The sequence below is a fragment of the Pleurodeles waltl genome, chromosome 6 (assembly GCF_031143425.1).
Source record: "Pleurodeles waltl isolate 20211129_DDA chromosome 6, aPleWal1.hap1.20221129, whole genome shotgun sequence".
Classification (NCBI taxonomy): Eukaryota; Metazoa; Chordata; class Amphibia; order Caudata; family Salamandridae; genus Pleurodeles; species Pleurodeles waltl.
Genome location: NC_090445.1, coordinates 1,669,710,586 through 1,669,726,399, shown reverse-complemented (window position 1 = coordinate 1,669,726,399; position 15,814 = coordinate 1,669,710,586). Strand labels below are relative to the sequence as shown.

Genomic DNA, 15,814 nt, shown 5'->3' with positions numbered 1-15,814 from the left:
TTGGGTAAACGCCTTCTTCGCTGGAGAAAGTTTCTCACTTTGTTTCCAAGAGAAGCTTGTAGGTCATCTACATATTGTTTTCTGATCCCAATGAAAGAAAATGTATGTCTGAGGTGTGATCTGATAAACGGATTTATGGATAAATTATAAAAGTTTCAGCGTTGAGCCTTCTAATACACATATCTAATGCCAATACTAACTTAGGGCCTCATTATGAGTTTGGCTGTCCACGGACGACCAAATTGGCAGTGGCAGTCAGACCGCTGCACTCCTAGCGGTCCGGCCGCCAGATTATGATCCTGGCGGTCAAACCGCCAGACGACTCGTCACTGCCGGGATCATGGATCCCAACAGGTTGTTGGCAGTTGAAGTTGTGGTCAGCTACAGTGGTGTCCATGGCGGCACCAGCATGCTGATCACAACTTCATTTTCTGCAAGCCTTTTCATGGCGGTTGCACCCCAAGTGATCTGAGGCCACTGCCGCTGCTCAGTTTCCACTGTGGTGACTAGCAAAAATGGCGTAATACGATGTTTGTGTCGGTCTGCACTGTGGAAACATTGTAATAAGATGGGGTGAGGCTGCCAGCTTGTCGGCGCCCTCCTCCCCAGGCCTTTGGCAGTCCAACGGTCGGACCGCCAAAGTTGTAATTTGGCCCTTAATATATTTATTGTTTCCTTAGAAAATAGTCCAATCAGAATTACAAAATAACCTAACTTTAAAAACTAGGGCCTCAGTATCGGCAAAAGAACACAATCGCTTGTAAGGATCCCTGTGACCTGACTCTTAACCATTTGCATCCCTTTTGATGCACCTGCACTCAGTGGATATTGTACATAATTGACATCACTTTTGCTTGTTACTGTCTCTGCCTAATGGTAGTTCAGGTCTTAATGAAGCAGTCGACAGACTCAATATGTTTAACTATGAAATACAGGCTGCCCACTGTTATGAATGATTGTGATACATATATCACACAATTCTTATCACTTCCGCCTGCGCACCGAGCACGTTTTGCACCCCACTGTCACTGTATGTATATACACATAGTTTTGTAACTTTTGATTACTGAAACATGGTTTTGCAACACATTTTCCTTCTGTTAGTGGTTTAACAACTATCTTCTTAGGAACCCTTGTCCATTTAAAATAGTCAATTTACCCAGGTCCAAATGGATTCCATGGGTTTCCCCTGTGTCATGAGATACAAGTTTCTAAAAGTGGCATTTAAAATCAGACTGGACCATTAGGTTGGATTTCAAATTCCTATTACTATGAGTCTTTGAATAATTTTTCTAGCCAAAGTCCCAAACTGAAGCTACGCATTGTAAGGAGTTATAATGTAACCCAGTGCTTTTCTGCAGATGAGCCAGCCTTGCTGCAGTGAAAAATTAATTTGGAGGTTTATCACTGTCAAGATATGTAAAATGTAAGTACACATGTACTCCCTTTTAAAATACCATGCACCATGCCACCTGGGCATTTAAGATTTACCTTAGGGTGTCTTGAATGGATTAAAAAGGAAGGTTTAGGCCTGGCAAAGGCTCAATTTTTCTATGTTAACATGGCAGTTTAAAGCTGCCTACATAGGCTGCCATGGCAGACCCGGAGACATGTTTTACAGAGCTACTTTAGTGGGTGGACCAATGAGTGTTGCAGCCCAACAGTGGTATCGAATGCCCAGGCCGTGGGTAGATTTAATACTATTAACATAGGTGTTCCAATTAGGGGTATACCAATTTTACCATGTTTGGAAGGGAGAGAACAAACACTGTGCCGCGGGTTAGCAGAGATAACGTGCACAGAGTCCTAATGTCTACAAAAACACCAGCTATAGAAAGCAAAAGTATGAGAGAAGACCACACAGGTGTGCTGCATTCAAGCAGTACCAATAATTTTAAAGTAATGAACACAATACAATAAAATTCTCCAACCAATTTTGAAAAACAGAGAAAACTTAAGCGAGCAAAAAGGCATCAAAACAGGTTAAGGGAAACTAGAGATATTCATTTTTTAAATTGTAAGGCAAACCTCATCAGCTCTCTTATATGATCTACTCCTATTTAGATAGCTGGGTCCTCCTGAAATCAGGTGTTTTTTGATTTTTGCATCCCTGAATCAAGTAAACGGGAGGCAAACCATGTGACCATTAGGGAGCGGTCCTAGTCCTTGGGTGACAGCAGGACTCAGGGGTCCTTAAGTCCTAATGTGAGTCCTCTTTTTTTTCATCGAGTGGTCGGGATCATTTTTTCAGCAGGGCATTATCCTTCGGATGGAGTCTTCCTTGTTCCAGGAATGTTATAAGGAGGTTGTGGGTGAGTTGGCAGCTTTATCCTAGGGACTAGCGAATGACTGGTGAAAATCCACCACACATTCCGAACCCTTTTGCCACAGTCCTCAACTTTCTTTTGCAACATTTCCTTTTTGCCTTACTGTAAAATTACCCAGGGTCACCAGTTCCAAAATGGTAGGATCCAGTTGCCACCAGGCATGCCTGTATTTAGCTTCTTGACCACTCCCCTATCAGACAGGGTTACAAATGGTTTTCCCTTCTACTGTGGTTGGAGAATTCTGGTGATGAATACAAAAAGCCCTCCTTAGCACCCCAAAATGAAAAGGGGTAGTGCTCAATCTACCCTTTGTTGTTGTTTATGTACCCTTCCAGATAGTTAATCCATGCCATGTGGTCGGCAATTAACACCCATTGGCATTTCCTGGGACAAAGGCATGCAGATGTCCCCTGAAAAAGTTCTAGAAGTGTGATAGGGACAGAACTGGGATTCTTTCCTGTGTGACTAGCTGTATTGCAGGGTCCTAGAAAAAATAGGAAATGCCCTATGTGGCATCTACAAGTGAAAAGAAGTTGTGCTAAAGTGGGCTTTTGTTTTGCTACTGCTCCTTGCCACTCCCCTATAGTTAATTGCTGATAAGTGGTCAGCAGTAAACACCCATTGGCCTTTCCTGGGCTCAGATGCAGGCCATTGTTCTCTGAGCCAAGGTTGTTAACTCTCCCGGTAGTCAATCATGTATAATCTAGCTTTGGAGGTTTATTGAGTAGCAGAACTGGTTGTAAGCCAGTTCTGGCCCAGCAGCCTAAAGTATACATTTGAAAAGTTACTTTTCTGTGTAAGTTATCAAATATCCGATTTCACCATCAAATCAGAATTTAAAAAATAAGCAGGAAATACATTTGAAGCATTTTACTAGCTCTTTCTTAAGTGGAGGTGAAAGATAAAGAATTTAGGGGAAAAGGTAACCAGGTTTGCAAAGTGAAATAGCTTTTTGGTCTTATTTCAATGTGAGAGCACACTAAGCCCAATATGTAATATGCCTTATTGTCACCCTACGCTTTGACTAAACACAGTTTAATGGGCGAGTTAAGAATATTTAAAATAGGCTTTTCCTACATAGCAAAGTCATTTCCCTGTCATGTGTCACTACATGTATTTAAACAACAGCCTAGCTAAAGCGCATTGGTGCACCTGACCAAAATATATTTACTTCACATATGTGGGTGGTGTAAATATATACTACAGCCCACATATGACATTTAACTTTCCATTTCATAGGCACATTTACAAAGGGGTTAAAGGAAACTAATTAGGCTAACGAGGGAGTTTCAACGTACATCACTTGTTTGAGATGGGAGGCACAGGCACTTTACTTCTGTGTGCTAAATCCAGCAAAAATAGCACCAGAACAAAGCAAATAATATTGGTTGACTTTGCAGAAAAGGCAGATCTGCATGGTATATGTGCACTTTATTTATTAACTCCAGTGAGGTGATATTTTTGTAAACAACATTTAGGCACAATTTTTTTGTCGTTTGATATTTTGTCCATGATATTCTGGCGCCATACTGGATTGGAAATTTCCACTCAGTAGCTATGCAAGCTCATGGTTTGCAGCAATAGTCCCTCTCAGATTTTCTTTTCAGTGCTTCATTAATGGATTTCTTAGAGTGCCAGGAATAGTCTTTCCACCAGCTCGGATAACGCCTTCATGGGAACTTAATGTTGTCCTCTTGAATTTAATGGATCCTGCCTTCAGATCCAGGCTAAAATGTTCCCTGGAGTGTCTTTCATGAGGAACTGATATTATGTAGTTATCACTTCAGCTATTGTGTTGAGTAAAATACAAGCATTGTGTTCACTGGAGCTAAAAAAATATGTTCCACTACAATAAGATGGTTTGAAAGACCTTTTTTTTTTAGTAAGAGGAGTTAGCTCAAACAGGTAAAGGGACAGAATGTACAAAGCATTTGTGACCTTGCAAACATCCCAATTCGTAGAATCAGGCTGTTTGCAACCTCAAAAATGCTATTTTTAATGTAAAAACCTCATATTGCATTCAGTAACAAGTTACCAAATCACAATTTGGGTTTGAGACTCAATACCAATTTGATATTCGGAAGGGGCATGTTTATGGCGTACCTTCCAAACACCAAAAGGTAGTGCTATGTATTAATGTTTTGCGACTTAATTCTGGTCGCAAAACATTAATATTTTACCAACTCTTCAAAGGAAGTGGTAACCAATTCACAAATGGGAAGAGGTCCTAATGGGACCTCATTCAACTATGGGAATGTTAATAAAAATAATTTAAAAGCAGGGAGTGGTCCCACGAACCACTGCCTACTCCTAAAAATATTTCTTTTTTAGTTTTTGAAACTCATGCTGTTTTCTTTTAAGAAAAATTGGCTGCATTTCAAAAAAAATGTTTTGCTTTTATTTAAAAGCAATCACAGACTTGGAGGTATACTGACACTAGCAGGCCACCATCACTGTGATGGCTATCATTCCTAATGGCTTGCAAACTGCAATCTCATTAATATTCATGAGGAGGTTCGATTTGTGAGCCATTACCAATAACTAATTTAAAATAAAAAGGTTTCATATATTAAGAATTGTGATTTCCTTTTTGTAATTCACAGAAAATCACAATTTTGAAATCACTATCCCAAAATCAAGTTTCTGGGGCAAAGTTACTAAATAAGAGCAAAACATGGTTCTGTGTACTTAACTATCCAACTATGTTTTTATTGTCTCTGTTTTAGTGTTAAACTGCTAGGAGTAAGGTGAATATTTCACCCATAAAGTATTCATGTTTTTTAAATGTCAAAATATATGGAATAAAGTACCCCCTACCGTACATTATTGTAAGTCACCGAGGAGTTACATGGTCAGGTGGCAGAATGAGGCCAAATGCAGAGTTTATTTATAAGGTCATGGAACTCTGAGGTGACTTGCAATATCCTTATCATGTACAACAGGGAGTATTTCATGCCTTATAATACATGGTGACACCATCACCTTTCCCACAAACCACTTCAATTCTTGGTGAGTATCTCTTTTATATCAAAGACAGCATGTTTGCAAACTTGAAGAATAAAAACAACAAGTGCAAAATTAAACAATAAAAAAAATAACAGCTGGTTGTTGAAAAAAGATATTAGAAGCGGGTGAATATGTCAGTTCAAAAACAAAGCACAGCAGAAACATGCAGAAATATTCTTACATTTCTTTAATTTCCCAAGGAGTGCAAAAACTAAACATCTTGCTTTAAACAGCTACTTTCGGCTTGGCCCCGGAGAGTTAAAAAAACAGAGCAGAAGAAAGAAAAGCATCTATAAGTTTTCATTGCTTTAAACAGCTGTTTAATTATGCCCAGTGACCTGCCTTGCCTTTCTCCTCAGGTGCTGTGCCTGGTAGCAGGCTTTGTGACCTCAGATCTCGACTGTTATTACAGTTGAGTTCTGACTTTCTTTACAGCGACTTGGTGCCTCACAAGTTGAGGGTTATGAAGAATTTTTATAAAGGGATTGCAGAATCCCATGTAATATAACGAAATAATGTCAGCATAAAATGTGCTGCACTATGCCTCAAAATCCCCTTTCTGCTGCATAATTTAGTCAACCCTTCTTCACTGTGGCCTAATTCCAGTGCTGTAGTTATATCATGGTAATGCTCTGTTTTGCTATATGAATTTACATGGTGAACATTCCACCACTGGCATGGCTCCAGAGCAGTATTTTAGGTCAGAACCTTGTGTGGCTTATTAAGTCCCATTCCAGGGTCAAGGAAGGCATTTGTAGGTTCACATCATTTGTCAGGAAAACGTCCTCACTGCTACATAAGGCTAGGGAGTGCAGCGTAGACCTCTCTTGGACAGAATTGGAAAAATCTGCACTGGTGTTTTAGGACTTCCGTGTTTGTAGATTTAGAGGCTCGTTATGATTTTGGCGGTTGTACGAGCCGACCGCCAAACTCGCGGGGATGAAGAGGCTATCAACCCAGCTGCCTCAACCCCCTGCCATATCACGATGTTCCCACCGGGCTGACCGGCGTGAACAGTGTTACGGTATTGGTCTCGGCTCCCTTAAGGAGGCCAATACCGTAGCACACCAGCACCCTCGGAATGCCCACTGTTTGCAAATCAGACCGTGCGCATTCCGAGGGTGCTGGGCAGGGGAACCGTGCGGTGCCCGTGCCATGGGCAGTGCATGCCCTCTGTGAATTCCTGCACTGTTTCACCAGCCTTTTCTCGGTGGGGTCCCTGCCATGAAAAGGATGGCAGAAACTGGACTCATGATCAGGCGGTGGTGCTGAACTCAGTGCCACCACGGTTGACCACGACTCCGACCGCCATCAGCTCATTCGGAATCATGTTCCTGGCGGGCACGGCGGTCCCCTTGTGGTCTGACCGCCAGGATTGTAATGTGGCGGTCGGACGACCTGGAGCGTGGTGTCTGAATGTCATAATCATGCCTGGAATCATTTCAGGAACTAAAATCTTTTACAGGTTACCACAAAAACCTACACCAGCAATCCTGAAAAAAACAGTGAATTTATTTTTCACGCAGCAGTATAGTTTTGCATGCAAAAAAGTGCAAGTAGAAATAGACTTGATAATGTTTTTTGTTTTTTTTCTCCACAGTACTACTCCTCAACAATTATGAGTGGTTGTTTCATTCCCCTTCGGACCCTAGAAAAGAATACTCCTGCCCTTGACAGGAGTAAATATTTTACAATGCTAAGGAGGAAAAGATTGAGAAAAATGTTTAGGGAATATTCACAAATATTTGTTTGTGGCTGCCACAAGTTTCCAAAGACAAGGAGTAAATTTACTCATACAGAAACCTCCAGCCCAGGCTCACAAGTAAACCTTCACTTTCTGTCCGCAGGAGGAAACCTACTCACTCCTATGTGTGAGTACATCCCTGTAGGAAAGCGACCCACACTTTTCTTAATTTGAAAAGAGGTTTTGCAGTCGTAAATTATGCTGTGTGCGCGTGCAGGTAATGTCAACAATGAGATCCCTCTTCTAAGACAACATAGCACGTAGAATCTTTTCGGGCGCCGCCTGAGTAACACAAATTACCGCCTTTTTTCGCTCTGTGTAATACGGCCTTTGTGTTTAGCAACCCGAAATGATTAGTAATGGCTGTTTCGGAAACTGCCTGCTTGTGAAATACAGTAAGTTTATGTTTGGGACACAGAGAGGGCTGATTTATAAGACGATGGGGTTCTTAGAAAATTAAATGTCTCAACTTGTCTCGTTTTTTTCCATTCCATGTACAGAATCAAACATCTGCGGTGTCAAGGAGCAGGGAAGGCTGTCGCTTCTCGGAAATTGGCTGCTCCTTTCGAGTAAGTAGGGGTCAGTCTCACGGACCGGGGTGGGGGGCTTATATATAGATTACTGAATGTGCAGTGCCTACGTAAGTTAGGGAGCACTGGCGGAGAGTATACTTGCCAGCAAAGCTAATAGGTCTCACCTTTGACACCTATAGGCTGTCAGTGGTTTTTAGTGAATCTGTGAATATATCGGTATACTCACTGAAAAACCAAGGGTTAAAGTGGTCTTCAAGTTAGGTGTTGAAAAAAGATAGAAACAAAGGTTTAAAAAACACAAACACTGAAATTCACCAATTAGTTCACTGAGCTATCTATAACTTGCTTCCATCCCATCCACTGCTTATGACCTCTGACCTTTACAGTCATCAGCAATAGAGCCCAGGCCTACGGGCTAGTGCCAAATATAACTGTAAATTCAGAAAGGATTGTGTGAGATTTAGATTAGCTATGAAACGTACTCAACACATAAGAAGAAAAGTCAAAGACCATGAGATTCATTTTGATTATATGTTAATTTGTCCAATGTTGACAATCGGGAGGTGCATCGGTAATTTGTTATTTGTAGTGCATAAAATGTTACAGTGGTGAGCATCTAGTGTGTGAAAGAGCACCCCCTTTAGTAGCTCTGGGCCTTTCCCCACCTGCCTCCCTAAAACTGCCTGTGTACTTAAACATCTCAGAAGCAGGCCCATTGGCCCTGTAGTGTCAAAACATAAAAAAGATAGTAACAGGCTGATTCATAAAAATCATTAAAAAAAATAAGATTGCTGGCTCTCAGGTATAAATTAAATAAATGTGATCACAGCGTACCAAATATAAATTAAATGTGATCACAGCAAACCATGAAATGTATCATCATAATGCCTATGACAGTTGCTTTGGGTTTGCTAATGGCGCATTCATGAGCCATAGAAATTCAATGTACCAAACACATATAACATTAGATTCACTTTTAAAACATACATTTTAATGGCCATGGTGCCAACTTCAAATATGATCATTTTAATACAAAATCACTAAATACTTTAATCAGGTCACAAAATGGTAGCACATGTGTAATGTTTTCTTATGTCCATGCATTTCCTTGGCTATCATTTTTTGCTATAGTTTTAACCCAGAAACTCTGCACTCCTTTTAGGACCTCATTATGAGTTTGACAGTCTGAGGACTGGCAAACCCACGGCGACGGTGGGACGCCTCATACCAGGCGGTCCCACAGTCACATTACGACACTGGCGGTCTGACCGCCACCTCCGCCAGGAACATGGTTTCTGACGGGATGATGGTAGTCGGAGTTGTGGTCAGCCACGGCGGCGGTGGGTTCAGAGCCGCCATGCTGATCACGAGTCCAATATCCGCCAGCCTTTTCATGGTGTGGTCCCTGTAATGATAAGGCTGGTGGAAAGCCAGTGCTGAGGGCCACTGGGGGGGCCCTTGCACTGCTGATGCCCATGACATGGGCAATGCGGGCCCCCCGTGTGAGCACCCTCAGAATGTGCACTGTCTGCAATGCATACAGTGCACATTCCAGGGGTGCTGGTGTGTGATGGCATTGGCCTTGGCTACCATAAGGGAGCCAAGGCCAATGCCGTGGCACTGTTCCTGCCGGACTGGCCAGCGGAAACAACATAATACGATATTTCTGTTGGTCAGCCCGGTGGAAACATTGTAATATGACTGGCGGGAGGCCACCGGTATGACACCAGCCTCCTCCCTGCGGCTTTGGGAGTCTGGTCTTTCTGACTGCCAAAGTTGGAAGGAGGCCCTTAGTGGCAGCAGCATAAATCAAACTATCATATGTGAATGTCTAATCCTTGGGCTAAAGTTACTGTGACTGAATTGCTATGGATGAGGTCATTTGTAAGGATCTGTAATTATCGTCCTGCTTAGGCGATTCAAATCTTTTAAAGAACAGGTCGCCAATTCTGACTTAAACCTCTTTTCACCTGATTCTCTTTGGTTGCTTGTTAGGAGGGTTATTGGCTTGGTGGTTTGGGCTGGGCTGCTCCTATTGGGGCAAAACCAAGACTCATTTGCATACGGCTAATCTCTGGAGTGGTGCAGGGGATGAAAAACGATGGGTCGCAATGCTGCCCAGAGTATTTACCAGTAGCTGAGATTAATTCAAGAACTCCACCCATAACTTTCTTTACTAAAGGAGAATTTCAATCAGCAACTAATTGCAAAATCACCTCCTCTTAGCTCCCTTTAACTAAGGTATGTAACACAACATAACAAAATCAGTTTAAACCATTTAAACAATATACACATTCAGAACTTCATTACCTAAGATTTCCTTGGAACACAACAAAGTTGCCCTTGTCAAATAGTAATCATAATTGAAGAAATGAAGTGAACATAAAGAAAATAAACAAACCACTATGAAAAATCCAAATGTGATAGCAAAGAATTCCTTTTAGGTTAATACAACATTAAAGCAATGCACAATTGCACTATTTTTAAAAGCAGCATAGTGCAGAAGGGCATCATTTTGGTCAAGGTACCACCCACTTTTGCCTGTCTGTCTTTGCTGGCTCTAGAACTGCTAAACAGTTATGAAGTGCTGTTACTTTGTCCCTTAACATGTACTGTGCATTGGTTGCATCTGTTGGCTAACATACATCTTCTATAAGGTTCAAGACATGCACCAATGATATGGAAGTTAAATGTTATGTGTGTGCTCTATTATTCATTTATCTTACCCACATACATTAGAAAAATACATGGTTTCAGAGAACACCCTTGTATTCCGAGCTGCAGTTTGAACACTGCATATATGCCATGTAGGAAATCCTATTTTAATATATTAGATAAGGCACATCTAAAATGTACCTTTCAATCCCACAATGCTAAGTGCTGAATACATAAAAATATAGCATACTGAATATCAGGAATAATATGACCTCACAGTAAACAAATGCACAAAAACTGCTTTCAATCTATAGATAAACCTATTTTTTCCATGAACAAATCTAGCTATAAATAGTTACCATTATTTTATATATCTGCTTGGGGCAATTATTATTTGTTTCGTTTAAAAATTATAATTCAATGGGGAAAGTACATTTTAGTCAAATATAACTATAAGGAAACTTCTTAGTGCTATCCGAGAGATAACTGTTTAGAACTAGTTTGTCGCTCAGCCCTACACCAGACAATCAATATACATTTTAGGGTGGGTGTTAACCTTCATTCCACAGCATAATGGTTTGGCTTTGGGCCCAGGAAGCCTAGGGTGTTCTCAGCAACTGGTCACTTAAGAGGGATTAGTCACCTGGGGAGGGTGGATAGGAGCTGTTGGCAGAACACAGGACAATCTTAGTACCTTTGTCCTGGTGATACCAAAGGAGACAGTCGGGAACTACTCCAATTCACCCATTTATTCTCAGAGCCTTGGCAGACTTCTGGCTCCAGTTCTATCAGGAGGGAGACCCAGTTCTGACCTTGATAGAGAGGAAAAGGGGAAAACAACCAATTGAGATAGGGGCATGGCTGGCTAGGGGAAGGACCAGAGCTCGCCCGGGTGGAGGCTGACGGGAACCATTGTGTTTTTTCATGGGGAGGGTGCTTAAGTGAAGGCTGCAATAGGAGATAAGGGATTTGTCAGACTCATTTTTAGGATTGGGTAAATACAATTCTACAATCGCTGACTAATACACAGGTGTCAGACTTCTGCAGAAGCCATGGATTCACCGAGGTGTCCGGTAGACAGAAATCACACATGAGAGAAAAGGTGTGAGAGAAACCCACAATAGCTCGTACCATTTGTAGGTTGGCGGTGGCAATATGCGGCCTGGAGTCCGAGTTAGTGTTCTGGTATGGTAAATCTCAGGTGAGGATAGGATACGGCCAGGTGGACATACCACTCATTCTGGTAAGTATATGAAGTCGATCTATGCGAGTGTGACTTAAGGGAGGTATGATTCAATGCGATAACTGAGGTGTGAAGTATTACATTGAGCATTCCAGACTCCCAGCACACAGGCTTACCTGAATCCTAAGTGGGTGATGCTGGCATGAGAGCAGACGTTAGCCTAGATACCAGTGATAACCCACAGGACACTCAAGCACTGGAGATTAAGAAGCGGCAGCTGATCAGCTCAGGACAAACAAGAAAAAAATCACTACAACAAACAAAGAAAACAGGGGAACCGAAATACAAGAACACAATAAAGTTGTAGGTGAATAAACCACTGAAGTGGGAAGCCAATGAAACTGTGAAGCGTTACCTGGCAAAGGGGTCCAAATCCCAGGTGTTTTATGGAACTCTCCCTCATTTGACCCAGAAGTGCCTGATAACGCAGAAGTCCCACTCTTGCGGTAGCCTCGCGTCTAACGTTTCAGCAACCCATCTTCCACAATCTCTACTCTCCTCCCTGTCAGACTGTATTCATTTTAAAATTGTTACAAAAGACCTTGGTAGCTGACTCCTTGCCCTTAAAGCCTGACAACAGAATAAGACTGTCACCTGATCACCACCTTCTCAGAACATTCCTGTATTTGGGAGGAAAACATATGGAACAGGACGTAGCCTGAAAGCTGAAAGGAGTAAAAACCATGGACCCCTCATCCCCTCTAGCAGGCAAGGACTGGAACTGCTCACCAAAGATCATGTGGTTGTCCTCTTGTTTGACTGCTCCAGGGACACAAAACACAGAAGGACTCCTGACTCCGCAGATGTACTCGTTTAAGAGAAGCCTAGTACTCAGAGATCTACACTGACCCCCTGACCTACACTGACCCCCATGAGTGACCAAGAGGATTGTTCCCAGCAGATGGACAAAAGTGGGACTCAATTATTTTTTACACATCTGAAGGACCAGGACATAATGCTGAAGCTTTCCCAGGGAGGGCGCATTCTCGGTGGGTAAGTAAGCCAGGTTTACCCTTCTCTGAGCTTTCTTCTGTACTGAAAAATGGTTTAGCAGGACCTCGCAGTAAAAGTATCCATCCTTATGGCACCCTACAAATCTAAAGACATTATGGCCTTTCCACCTCATGGATTTTGAGAATCAAAAAAGTAACCAAATCTAAAGGTGCAACCTTGCAGAGGGGAGAAACAGCAAATCTGTCCCAGCTGTAAGGCGACCTCAGTGGTTACAAAGTCCAGATTTTCCTGCTCAGAGCTTTTGCCGCCAAAACCAATGGCTTTGGTGGGAGGTCAATGATGTATTCAACTTTGAAAGATACTTTCCTGCTTCAGAGTTTTATCTTTGTTGTTCACCTCTGAAAAGGAAGCACAGTGATTGGGTTGTCTGAATTAACTTTGATGGAGTGAAGTATAGAGTTTACGTCAACAGTCTACTCATTACACGTCCCGGAACGTGTTATGCCGTTGACACTCTCCTTCTCCCTCTTTTTCTACCCAAGTCAGCCGAGCTCCATGGACCCACGCTTTTTTAGCTTCAGCCTGGTACAATAGAGATATGCATGTTGTATTTGCCCCATTTTGTTACAAGTTTTGATGTCAGTTAAGGTTTTTTCCTTTTCCCCTGACAGTGAGCCCAGCAGGCATACGCTTCAACTATATGCGGCTTCTTGAAGACAGGCTTTGTCCCTTGCCTTACCGACTTGTGTTAGAGGCATGCCATTCTGATCACCACGATGATCGGTGTTGTCTCGCATGGAACATTTTGACAGACATTTGGTCAGAGTGATTTGCGATTGATGCACGCAATTTGTGATCACCTCCATGAGTGGCATAAGTCTCGCACAGGATATTTGGACTAACATTCGGTCAGAGTGATATGATTCACCAGATTCAGGTTGTGTTTTTTTTTGTTTTTTTTGTTTTTTACATCAGATGAGTTGCAACCTCTTTCCCCTCTCGGAGGAAGTAGTCATTGGTTTACATTGTATGCAGTGATTGAATTCCTTTTCCATCAATCTGAGATGATTCAGGTGCTTAGTCTGACAGTAGTAAAAAATTGAAATCATACGTATTGCAATCTCTTTCTCCTTTTTGATATAAAAGTTATTGAATTTCATGCAGTGATTGAAATCTTTTTCTGTCACTCTGAGATGATTCAGGTGCTAATTCTGACAATTATAAAGGAGGTAACTTGTTTTGGACCAGCGTCCTTGCACTGAAGTTTCTCTCTTTTTCCTCACTTCCCATAGAATTTTTCTGAGGGTCTGTTTCTTTATTTGCTGATGGATGTATTATTTTTGTAGACATGTTCTAACATGAATTAATGGGTGTGAACCACCCAGAGTCCTATTGGTTAGGTGAGATTTACCTCCCAGTGTCAACAATATTTCTTATAGAGAAGGTACTTTGTTGCTTACTGTTTGCAATTTTGACCAACTATTATGTCAATTCATGTAGGGTGCTACCAATTTGCTTTTGTCCGAATGAAGAACCTGTGTGATTTCTTGTAAGAGGTTGAAACGTCGACTAATAAGGGCTACTCCCAGATCATGCAGTGATGGGCTAGTGAATTCTGAATAGTGGAACTATCTTATTGTTCAAAATGTCTTTGTCCCATCTAGGTGATCTCTTGACTGTATCTATTTTGTAAATTTTTGTGCTATATCTTGTGTGACTCACTTTTTTCACTTATTCACACTTGCACTGTTTAATCACTTGGAGCACCTACAGTGTTTATATTGTTATCTTTTTGACGATTTTATTGTGAAAAGATAAACAGAATTGGATGATAAATTTGTACTGTTTGCATTTATTGCATATCTGATGAAGGCCAGAATACTTCTTTAAGTGATTCCTAGGGGAACATTGTTTTTGGTAGACTTCTTCAGATTTGGACATTGCTCCTCTGGAATGTTATGCATACGAAAAAGTAGACTAAGGGGGTCATTCTGACCCTGGCGGTCGGTGACCGCCAGGGTCACCGACCACGGGAGCACCGCCAACAGGCTGGCGGTGCTCCGTCGAGCATTCTGACCGCGGCGGTTCAGCCGCGGTCAGAAACGGAAAGTCGGCGGTCTCCCGCCGACTTTCCGCTGCTCGGGAGAATCCTCCATGGCGGCGGAGCGCGCTCCGCCGCCATGGGGATTCTGACACCCCCTACCGCCATCCTGTTCCTGGCGGGTCTCCCGCCAGGAACAGGATGGCGGTAGGGGGTGCCGCGGGGCCCCTGGGGGCCCCTGCAGTGCCCATGCCAATGGCATGGGCACTGCAGGGGCCCCCGTAAGAGGGCCCCACAAAGTATTTCAGTGTCTGCAAAGCAGACACTGAAATACGCGACGGGTGCAACTGCACCCGTCGCACCTTCCCACTATGCCGGCTCCATTCGGAGCCGGCGTCCTCGTGGGAAGGTAGATTTGCCCTGGGCTGGCGGGCGGCCTTTTGGCGGCCGCCCGCCAGCCCAGGGCAAATCTCAAAATACCCTCAGCGGTCTTGCGACCGCGGAGCGGTATTTTGTCGGGGGAAGACTGGCGGGCGGCCTCCGCCGCCCGCCAGTCTCAGAATCACCCCCTAAGTCTCCCTGTAAAACTTTGGTTGGTGTGAGGAACTTTGCATCGCCAGCCATCCTCTCAATCACAATCAGCCTGTAATTGCATCTAGGTCACGGTCACCTACAGAATGACACTTTATGGTGGTGTTTACTTTTTCTAGGCATTTTGTGCCATAAAATATAAAAAAAACATATCTCTGGTTCCCCTTATCTGATTTTGATCATTTTCGTACATTTGTGCTCAATACATTTTTTTCAGATTTTTCTACATTGTTTTGATAATTGTGTTGTTTTCTTGACTTTAAAATTGTTGGCGCTATTTGAACTTAACATACATTTCTCTGTGGAATTGCCTGCTGCTTTCACCATAGCTACAAAGGCTTGATCAGAGTTCACTCAGCGCTGTTGAGATCAAACCAGGTTGTCTTTAATAAAGTGTTAAGTGTATCTCCTGCCCAATTATTATCCCACTTGCTGAAAGTAATAAAAAACATGAAGGGTACGGAAGATGAAGAGTAGGAGTAGACTGAGGTAGAGATGTATGTACAAGTAGACATAGGGCTACCGCTGGTTGTAGAATTACACGTTTTTGTAATATTTCAAGAAATAAATCATTTTTATACTTCATAATGTTTACAGTCACACATATGATAGTTGTAGATTTTTATTTATAGTTGTACAATTTTCAGAAACACGTACAGTAAGTTTGAATACAGATATAATGTTTTACTTTACCTACCTTTTTTCACATTAAAATATGTT

At 42.3% G+C, this 15,814-nt stretch overlaps 1 protein-coding gene and 1 long non-coding RNA gene across 5 annotated transcripts in view; one reads left to right on the top strand and one right to left on the bottom strand.

The window, feature by feature from the left end:
* Positions 1-15,814, bottom strand: part of LOC138301320 (uncharacterized) — a 187,928-nt gene that overhangs the window by 62,855 nt on the left and 109,259 nt on the right. The window lies entirely within an intron of this gene.
* Positions 1-15,814, top strand: part of TRAF1 (TNF receptor associated factor 1) — a 129,054-nt gene that overhangs the window by 77,670 nt on the left and 35,570 nt on the right. For all 3 annotated transcript variants that reach the window (XM_069241652.1, XM_069241653.1, XM_069241654.1), the window contains one exon: positions 7,578-7,646. In XM_069241652.1, coding sequence (XP_069097753.1) covers positions 7,578-7,646 — 69 coding nt within the window. The remainder of the gene's footprint in view (positions 1-7,577; positions 7,647-15,814) is intronic.